This window comes from Solea senegalensis, linkage group LG18, assembly GCF_019176455.1.
Source record: "Solea senegalensis isolate Sse05_10M linkage group LG18, IFAPA_SoseM_1, whole genome shotgun sequence".
NCBI classification, from domain to species: domain Eukaryota; kingdom Metazoa; phylum Chordata; class Actinopteri; order Pleuronectiformes; family Soleidae; genus Solea; species Solea senegalensis.
Window position 1 is genome coordinate 3576436 of NC_058041.1, and position 11084 is coordinate 3587519.

At 38.6% G+C, this 11084-nt stretch overlaps 1 protein-coding gene across 1 annotated transcript; it reads left to right on the top strand.

Annotated features, from left to right (window-relative positions):
* Positions 1–9145: 9145 nt before the first annotated feature.
* Positions 9146–10644, top strand: LOC122759658 (small integral membrane protein 5-like). Its single transcript, XM_044014623.1, has 2 exons — positions 9146–9371; positions 9791–10644. The coding sequence occupies exons 1-2, from the start codon at positions 9254–9256 to the stop codon at positions 9898–9900; spliced, it is 228 nt and encodes a 75-aa protein (XP_043870558.1). The 5' UTR covers positions 9146–9253; the 3' UTR covers positions 9901–10644.
* Positions 10645–11084: the final 440 nt, after the last annotated feature.

Sequence of the window (11084 nt, forward strand, 5' to 3'; positions counted from 1 at the left end):
CAGACTCATTGTCAGCGTCATTGAATAGGACACTGGAAAAAAAAGAATAAAGCAAAATCTAATACGATCTTTAAACCTTTTGCAAAAATAATCAATTAAAATGATTACATTTATAATTATAATTCACGATGCCCCCCAAAAAAGTAACCCCTGGTGACCTTTAGTACTTTGAAAATGATGTGGCAACAAGCAGTGTTATGTGGTATTTACGCCACTAGATGGCGAGCAAGTGTTTTAAAGTTGCACTGCCAATGTACTATCACATAACATGTGAATTTGTACACTATCCTGAACACTTCATGTAGAGAATTTTGTTACATTTAAATCAGACATATATGGCCTCTGTAGTTTCACCAAGTTTTACTTTTACTTTTCAGAGGAATATAACATGTTTTTTGGAGTTTGTTTATTTAAAATGCGCTGACATGACTCCACCACATTGCATTTGTCTGACATGGTGATATGAACAGTCTGGATGACATGGCAAAAACAAAGACCCCCATCAGGAGAGCTGTTTTTGTTCCTTTTGACAGCAGGAACCGATGGCTGTGAGCCGATCCGTGTCCTCTGCGGCTCACGGTTAACACAAAGCACAGACACACTCAAAACAGCTGCTTTATCAATACCAGCTGGTGTTGCAATGATAAGAATGAGACATTTTGAGGGTGCAGCATCTGACCTGGGCTAAATCCTCACAGACACAACCTGGCTTGAATCATCACATTGTTGTTCAACTGAAGAAAAACATGTTGCAGAAACGTCATCCCAAACAGATTCTTACTCACAATTCAGCAACAACTTTGTTCTTTGTGCAGTGGACGTTTTATGTGATTCAATTTTAGTTTTTTTCCCAATAAATATGCATCATCAGCTTGTGAGGATAAATAAGGAATGTGGGTCACTTGAGACCTCGATGAGATTTTTACTGTGCTGTCAACAGTCCTTTCTGTCTTCCTCCCACACACAATAAGCTATGAGACAGTTATTTACTGTGTGTACCATTACGGTAAATTCATAATGTTCTACACCCCCATCATTCCAGTTCAGCTCAAGGAAAAAAAAGAAAAAAACACACACAGGGAAATTCAACTCTCTCAACAGGAGAGAAGAAAACACATTGTTCTTTTTCTGATACATGAAGCTGATATGCGGTCAAATGCAGTACTTTTATTTACTTGTTTGATTTCATTTTACAATTCAAGTTCCACGTCACCACCAACTTCAGAAAGTTGTGCATGTATTGGTTTCTTATTCACACCTGCGAGAACAAGAAATCTTTGTTAAAACTGTTAACATTTGCATCGCAAACTTCATAAGGAAATGTGCTGCGCCTTATCTTGAAGATTGACCTCACTTTCTGTTTCATTCATGATAACAGGATAACACCTCGCATTTGCATTTTATTTCAAGAAAAAATGAAAAACAACGGGTTGCTTTACATATGTCCCTGCCGACAAGATTCAGCATCATTGACATCTGTGTTGATGACTTTAGGACTAGAGTTAACCATCAAGTTAAACCATAGTGGATCCAGAACTGGGCCCTGTGGGACTCCACAGAAAAATGTGGAATATTATTATTATCATTTGTTGCATAAAACACAAGAATTGGTGAAGTATTGAAACTCTGTAAGTTAACATGTAAATGATGTGATTCATTGTGTGTTTGCTCAAGTCAGCCCTGCTGAGGCAGCACTAGTTAGCCTAATGAATCACTTATGTAACAGAGCATTTATCAAAACTACCTATCATGAATTATTCATAGTAATTATCTATATAAGTGAGGATTACATATGTGGAGTGAATATGAATTAATACTAATGTCCAGGGTGTCTGACAGCACCAGGGGTCAAGGGGTGTGATTGCCTGAGTAGAGACCTGAGTATCTCCTCACACACTATCACTGAGGGGGTCCAATGCTAATCAGCCTATTGTTGCACAACATGCCGCCTCAACTTCTGACCCTTTACATCAATAGTTTCTAGTTTCTAGTTGTCGGCTGTGAACCCAAAGGTCCTCCAGATGGGCATCAGAGAAAATCAACCAAATATGCAAGTAAAGATTTTCTGGGCAAATAAGCATCTTTCAAATAAGTGTTCTGGCCTTTCAGCACCCAAAGCTACTGCTTTGTTTATTTTTGTTTACATTTTGTTGATGTTATTTTCCATTTCATTTTATTAGTTTTATTTATTTGATTTGATCTGTTTTTATTGTGGTTTGTGTGATTTGTAGGCCTTTAGCCACTTGCTTATGTCTTTTAATGTATTTTATTGACGTATTTTATGAGCCTTGTGTGAGATTCTACACCTTTTATTTATTGTGTCTTTTATCTTTATTCTGTACAGCACTTTGATCCACCGTGGTTGTTTTTAAAGTGCTTTACAAATGAATTTGGATTAGACTGAGCTTTGGCTATAACTGTTAGCTAGCTTCCTGTCCTTTGCTGCCATTAGCATTCTCCTCCCCCTGGACCCTATGTCACCTCATGAATATGTTTAGTAACTTATTTTACTCGATCAGAGCAACAATAGTTAGCAGTGGCACTGTCAGTTATTTTGTCTTTTAGCCATTAGCTACCTTCCTGTCCGTTGCTTCCATTAGCATTCCTTTTGCCTCCTCCCTTTATCACGCCATTAACATGTTTACCAAAAAACAGCCAGACCTCACGAGCAGATAGGACCGCCTCCTTTGTGGATTCCTGGCTTCTGGTTGGGTAAAGTGTTAGAGCATACTGAAAAAGTTTGTCTTAAGAGAAAGAGATCATGTCCAATCATGTGAAGTCAGATTTTAGTCAAGACTAAGACGATAACTTGGCTAAGACCATCGAGCTAGTCTTAGTCCGACTAATAGACCTGGATATACAATTCATAGTCCGATTAAAAAGGTCAACGGGAAACCGATTCAATACAGATTAGTTTATAGAGAGGTGCAGCCAATAAATCGATTTTCTCCTCTGCATGCATACTGAGACTCAGTAAGTTGTCCAATTGCCTGTCTCAGTTGGACTATGGCCTTAGCTTGATTAAACTGTGCATGTTTAATGTACTGACTGAGTAAATACTCAAGATCAGTGACAGTGAAAATTAAGCAATTTAACATGGATTTTAACTAAAACATTTCCCTAACAGCAGCTTTAAATTGGTGAACTTAGTTAGCATTTATTGGCTAAAGAGTTAGACGTTTCCCTTAGGTACTAGGATAAAAATATTCTAAATAAATGATCACATTTTCCATAAAAAACAAAACAAACAGAGCACATTAGTGGTACTGTTCAAATGGAAATGACCACTAGACCCAACAATCGCCTAAGGAAGGAACTTTGTGCTGTTAGGAAATGAGTGAGGACCATTTGTGGCTTGTTCAACTTAACTTAAGACAGTCTCAAATGCACACAGTCGATTCATATCAACCCTAAAAACTACAGAAAGGCATCGAACAACAACAAACCAGTCCAGACACTAAAATCTTTCAAAGGCTACATTGTTCTTTGTTTCTGACCGAGTCCAGGAGACCTCACCTGTGACAAAACTAGACAAAAATGTGGTGTTGTACAACTTTAATTGTGTGTACGTGGAGGAAACAAGGAAAAAACAAAGCGTAAACATACGTGCTATTGAGAAATGTGGGGCATCTGATGGATGCACACTCTTTCACACTCACTCCACCCCCCAGCTCCTTTGAGAAGGAACCTTGTCTCCACGGTGACTGTAGACAAAAAGAGGCCCTGGCACAGCTGGTCTCTGGCAAGAGAGAGAAAACTGAATGAGTGTTCAAATGTACAGACAGCACAGAGGGTGAGGGGGAGTGAGAGACAGCGTAAGCAGCAGTGAATAATAGTGAATTTGGGAGGTGGTTGGACAGGGGAGAGACTGGGAGGAGAGAGAGAAAGGAGGGTGAAAGAAAAGGGAGTAGAGGGTGGGGGGAGAAGAAGTGCACACAGAATGAAAGACCTGAGAGTCAGAGAAAGTGAGTGTTCACCACAGGAGGAACAGTTGTAGGCAGCACTGCTAATCTGCTCAGAGTCGAATTACTTCCAAACATCCACTTCTGCTGCTGCTGCTGCTGCTTCTCTCTCTCTCAGTCTGCAGTGGAGAAAGATAATTAGATGAACAGCCTGAGACAAGCAGACTCCACTGTAAACAAACCAGAGTGAGGGAACAAATGAGACACAACAGAAGAGAGGGGGAGTAAAGGTCCGTGGAACCTCTGCTGGAGACAACTGACTCCTTTCAGGGAACAGTTTACAAGTGGAAACTGCAGCAACTCTCTTAAGTGCAGTTGCAGAGGTAAGAGCTTGCTTTTAATGCTTTTCATATGTCAGTATATAATACAGAGAGAGGATTTACCTTCTTTAAAAATGACAAATAAGTTTACTGAGCTTTAAAGGAAATGTTAACTTCCTCTGTGAGATGAAGCAGCATGGTTTTGTTATGTCCTTGAGTTTTTTGCTCCCTCTGAAACATGGTGTGGGAGTGAAGTAAAAAAAAAGAAAAGAAAAGACATTGCAGAGGCCAGCAGCAGAGGTCAGGCATTCCTCAGGCTAAAACTCTGGCAGGTGGTTGAGATTTTCACTATCAGATAGTGAGCTCCAGGAGAACCAAACAGTGTCACCCACTAATCAAAGCTAAAGGTACAGAAGGCAGGATTCCTTGAACAGTCCCACAGTTCCTGACGTTTGTAACCTCTCAAGTCTCTGTTTACAAAATGTGGCCCATCATGGTTGACTGTAACCAGAAAGAGGAACCACTCTAGTGGTTGTTCTTCAGCAACTCTTCTGCATACAGGTGCCTTGATGGAACGATTCCTACTATCTGCAAAGCAACCTTTAAAATTAGAAATTCCCCAAATCTCAAATCAGGATTTGTGGTCGTCAAGATATCGTCAGATTCAACTTACTGTATGTCAGTTGTCAGTTTATTGTCCTTGTCATGTCTCCTTTTTCTGTGTTAAGTGTAATTACACTTTATCTGCACTCATACTTGGCTATTAAAGATGATTCTGACTCCTGCCAACAGCACAACCACCGAAAACCCAGAGTTAAACCAGAAATTATCTTCAAAACAACACAGGCCTGGTGCAGGTTCTGTGCCACAGAGTAGTCAGGCTCTTCCTGTGAGAACTGTAGACGTGCTTTTGCAAAACAAATCATTGTAACCACAAAAAAGGAGAAGAGCTGAAAGCAGGTTCAGGATGTTGTCTGGTGCCACAAATACACATCCTCAAATCATAAATAACACCATCTACTGTTTGTTTTATTTGATTGAACTATTGTTATTCTTAACTATTATTTGATTGTTTTAATTCTGTTTGTTATATGAAGCAATTCACGATATAAATCTTGAAAAGAACATGATTTTTATTGATTATATTGATTTCTAACTGTTTTACTGCCATTTACATAATGTTATTTCTAGATAGGTAAACCAGACATATACCAAAAATAATCTCAGGTAACCCATCTGTGGGTCGACTGGTGTATACGATACATGTGATGTATCTTATGTGGTATCTTTATTCCTTAGTCTAAATTATTATACAGTATTATTAACCTTAATGGCAACAACAGTGAAGTGCAGATTTGCAGTAGTGAAGGTTAATGCTGTAATTAGAGCCCGAGTACTCACAGATTTTTTTTCTCTCCCCAAAGAATCGCATTTTTGAGTATCAGTGGAAATGGACGGAAATTGGCACGCAAATCAGAACTGGTGAAACATTTGATAAAATAAGGGAAATACATCGACAGTGGTCCAAAATGGCCAAAACTCAGTTGCAACAAATTTCACATAACTTGGTGGGAACATGTCACAGCCCGAGAAGAACAAAAAAGTGTATTGGGACCATGACCTCAACGCAAAAGGAAGTCAGCCATTTTGAATTTGGCGTCTATCTTTAGCATTAAGCATTAGCAACAAAACAAAAACGTTGCCTGTAACTTTTCTGTATATTTACTGATTTGCACAAAACTGTACAGGTGAGCTAAGAGACCTGGCCGGAAAATGTCAGTACATGAAAACTGAGTCAAGGGCATAGCGCCACCTGCTGGAGGGACAGCAGCTGAGAGGGGCTATTGAATTAAATGTATTATTAGATTTCCTTCATTTCATATCATCTTGTCTTTTTCAGGCGTTGTGGTGTGAGGTTTTCTCCGTGTGATCTGCTGCACATCTGAGAGTCAACATGGACGTCAAAGAGGAGGTGATGAATATTCTTCAGAAGCTGTCGACCAAACTACAGGGTCTCCCACACGCCAGTCCTCTGGAGCAGGGAGCCTTCTTTGTCCTCATTCTGTTTGTTGGTGAGTTTATGGTCGTTTTTTGGTGGACCAGAGTTCGCTTCTTTGATGCGCATCACAGTTCGGTTGGGCATTCACACCTCCACAAACTAACCGTATTTTAAGAGCAAATTGGTGTTCAGAAACACAGCAGCCACGATGTAGACACATATGCATGGATACAATTTTGTTAAACGCATACATGTGCTACTGAAACAGCAACTGTTACATAGTAGTAGAAGTTTTTCCAAAAGCACATCTGCGTTCTGTACAAATAATTCTTTACGTTCTGATCCATGTTGTCTTCTGTAACTTCTGTTTCTCCCTTTTAGCCACATTTCTCTTTATGGTCCTGCTCTCCTGTATGCACTGCTGCTGCTGCTGCTGTGGGAAGCCAAAATACCAGGCGTCCAGAGTTCAGCCTGTCTGAAGAGGAGACAGAGAACAGACTCTTCAAGAACATACGGCCTCTTCCATCCAAGGCTGTTTTTGTTTTCCTTGTTATTGAGAAAAAACACAGACTAAATTCATCAAGGGAAGGATGACGTCGTACAGTATTTCCATGATGTTTCCATTTCCATGATGTTTCATCAGAGCAGTGGTAGCATGACTTGAATCGAGATTCACCGAGGACAATGAAAATCTGTGTGGGATCATTTTTCCCACAACAAAAACTCAACAGTGCAAAGGATGAAAAGACTCATTGAGAAATCCGACGTGAACTTTTATGCCACACAGTGACTCTGTTATGACTTATTCAGTGGTTTGGTGCCCTGTTGATATTCTCATCAGGAATCTGACAAACAAATGGGAATCAAACATAAAGCATGAAAACTAGAGTGCCCTCTGGTGGTCCAGTGTAGAAAATGTGATTGTTGTACGTATTGTAAATAGAAAATTACAGTTAGATCATAGAGATACCATACTTTTTTATGGATGTCTTGTTTGGTTGAACCTGTTCATGTGGAAATATAATAAGTCAATTTTCTTTGAATAAAAATGTATTTTTTTATTGTTTTTCTATTCTAGTATGTAGAATAAAGATCTGAACACATAGCTGTGTGATACAGTATGTTATAGTGCGGCATATGATGATAGTATGGCAGATCACCTTTAAAATCGTTGGTTAAAGGGTGTACCTAATAAAGTGGCTCATGAGTGTACGTCAACATACAGTGCATGGCAGCATCAGTAAGATTTCACCAAGGCAGGATGTTCAAAGGTGTTACATTTTACATTGAAAGAAACTCCCATTTTGACAAGAATTTCACAACACAACCATTGTTATTGCCACGCGTTAATACCTAAATGCAGTGAGTTGCTGGGATGTGATTGGCTGACTACAGCTGTACCACTTTATTTGGTAAAAAGGCTCACGAAAACCCATTCACATAGACATATTACAGTAATTATAACCCTCATATGTATCCAATAATCTCCAGTGTTTATCACGCAGACGGACGTCATCCGCTGCAGTGTCACAGTCCTGTGCAGCCTGACTGGTATCAGCTGGGCTCTCACCCACACACAGCTGCTGCTCTCATGATGACAGGCCTGAAATGCCAGACTTAAAATAGTTTTGCTGGTTTATAATTAAACTGAGCATGTAGGAAGGACACTGGTTACAAATGTTCCCGAGGCTGCATGATCTGAGGTATCGGACACAGGTCTTTGTCGGGTCTGACACATGTCCCATCCACACATGTTCATCGAAGTGGAAATCAGGACACTTATTAGAGGCCTGCGTGATCTACGGAGGCGGCAGACTCTGTAAATCACCAACCGGAAGCCCTGGATGCTTCCACAGAAATTGTGTCACCATCTGTTCCCACATTCACCTTATTGATAACATTACAGAACTTTTTCATTATTATTCTTATTTTCAGGAGCTTTCTGCTCAGGTTATTGCTGCACATAGTTGATGTTATGAATAGTTATGTTGTAAATAGTTAAATAAAGACAACTTTAAATGTTAGAAACAATCAAAACAAAAATTAACTTACATGAACATATGTATTATCTCCCTTTAACTCCTCTTTAACCCTTTTAATGTTATTTCAAACAAACTCTATTAGAGTATAATATGTTTAACTTAACCCATTTTACTAAACAACAATTTAATATGAGAATGTTGAAATAAAATGTGTGAAACACTTATAATGAATTGTGTATATGAACCAACTGTAATAACTTTCTCGTAAAACAAATCACAGGATGAGGCTAATGAAGTCATAATCAGGAAGTGATGCTACTAGCATAACGTTCACATGAACATGAAGCTCTATAAAGCTCTATACAGTACTAACCGACATAAGAAACGAGCCAAAACACACACAATATAAAATAAAACAAATACAGCTGCTAAACAAACAATGAAGAGTGCTTTTGCAGCCTTAATTTGCCCTACATTTGTCACGTATTTTTCTATTTCCGGTATTTTACCCTTTCAAAATAAAACCATCGCTTACGACCTACCACAGTCACACTTTGGGTTATTTACACTCAGTATTTCGCAATATCGTGATAATTTTGTATCATTACTTAAATATCGTGATAATATTCTATTGTGTTGTCTCTGGTGATTCGCAACGCAAGTGTTTAGAGGTGGAAAAAGTTGATTTGTGAATTGGAACAGGCCTTGTGACACATTTGAACACCTTTAAGCCTCCAAATGTGGTCCTCCAAGGCTGCAAACCCTGAATAGAGACCCAGCCTTAGAGTGAGTGTCTCAGGGTTATTATGGGTGTACAGTACTGCAGTGCAGTGCCACACGAGGGGTAATTGTAGGGTGGAGGTACAGTGAAGGGTGGAGCTGTCTATGAAAATAACTTTTCCTACATCCAGTAGCATCTAGTCCTTTTCTTCAGGTGCAGACGTGTGTGAGGTCTACAAAGCCCTTTTTCCTTATTTATTTATCTATTCATTTATTTATTTATTTATCTTGTTCCCTTCATCGTTTGAGGTGCTGTACACCTGAGACAGCATGGACGTGAAAGAGGAGATGATGGAAATTCTTGAAAAGATGTTGAGCAAACTTCTGGATCTACCACGAGCCAATGTTCTGGATCAGAGAGCTTTCGTGGTGGTCGTCCTCTTCGTTGGTGAGTTCTTCTTTGATTCTATAAGACTTACGGTAGAGAACTTCTATCACCTCACCGTTCCCTTTAAAGAATGTTGGAGCCTTCAGTTTGCATCAAATCGTTTGTTTATTGTGGGCTATTGAGTAAACATGGGGGTCCAAAATGGCAGCCTTCATAGAGCTGACCCTGCTCATAATATAAATATAAAAGAAAAAGAAAATAATACAGCCTGACTTTTGAAATTAAAATCAGAATTCTGAGAAAACATTCTGACTTTTTTTTCCCTGACTGTAATCTCAGAATATTGATTTAAAATCTCAGAATTCAGACTTTTTTTTAATCAATATTTACACATTTAAGAAGCTGAAAAATCAGAAAACTTTGATTAATAATTGATTAACTGAATAATAGTTTGTACTCATCTCTCTCTCTCATTTCAGCCATGTTCATCTTCATGATCATACTGCCCTGTGTCTACTGCTGCTACCAGGAGAAGACAAAACAACAGGCCTCCTCCAGTGTCCAGCCTCTCGAACCTGAACCCGTCTGAGGAGGGGGTACGGAGGACATGCGGCATCCATCCTTCATGTCTTTATTCTTACGATACAAGACCTTTATGTCAGTAAAGTCAGTAAAGGAAACGGAAGGAAGGGATGAATGAAGAAGGAATTTAATTTGATCCCTTGAGTTCTGAGATGTGGTGCATGACACAGAAAGAGAGAGAGAGTACGCCCTCTGCTGGTCAATTTTATATAATGTACAAATGTTTGTAACTCTTCAAATGTAAAATAAGAGTTCATTGTTTGATATAGGACAATGACAAAATTGTTATTTTTGTATTATTATTTTTGTTCAACTATATGTAACAACTTTTCCCCAAGGTATTTTTTTTAGTTCTTACATGTCTTATTATACTATAAATGTTATTGAAAAGTCACTTTTTTTCAAAATTCAAATGTACAGATATTAGTATAAGCTTGTGAGCCAGCCAATCAACCAAAATTATGTTTTATCATCTATATAAAGCTGCTATTTTTGCCTGTAAATCATACATTTACTCCATTACATTATTATTATTAGTAGTATTACTATTATTATTATTGTTATTATTGCTGCTGCTGTTATTGTTATTGTGTTACTCTAAAATGTATGTTAAAATTGTGGCATGGTTTGACCCCCCCTTTTGACATATGAAATATGGACATTGACACCAGTATATGATATATAATATTAAAAAAGAAATTTTAAATTATCCGTTTTCTTACTTTCTTACTTTGTTGGACAATATTATATCAAAAACTATTATACACTGTCCATATGTCCATCTATTTAAGGTATTCTGACTTTTATGTGTTTTTATTTTAAGACATGAAACAATAATGTCTTATTAAATTAAAATAGGTTTAAATCACATGAGTAAAAGAGTGCTTTGATGTTTACACAGCTATTTGTCAGACCCATGCCTCGGCCATTCCGTGTTTTGAGTAAACATTAACCAGGAAACCATTGCTTTCACTTTGCTGTGGCCTTCACACAGGGAAAACAGGGCCGCAGCAGACGTTTGAGTTTTGACTCCTCTGTGTACACGGATATTGAAATGTTTGAGCTGAGCTCAAATACCTGCAGGGTTGCGAGTGGATCAGAGCGGTAGCTGAAGCCTTTTGTTTTCCCTCACACACCACATTACACTCACAAACTTCACTGTTGGGAGTCACTGAGCTGTGAGAGGATCAT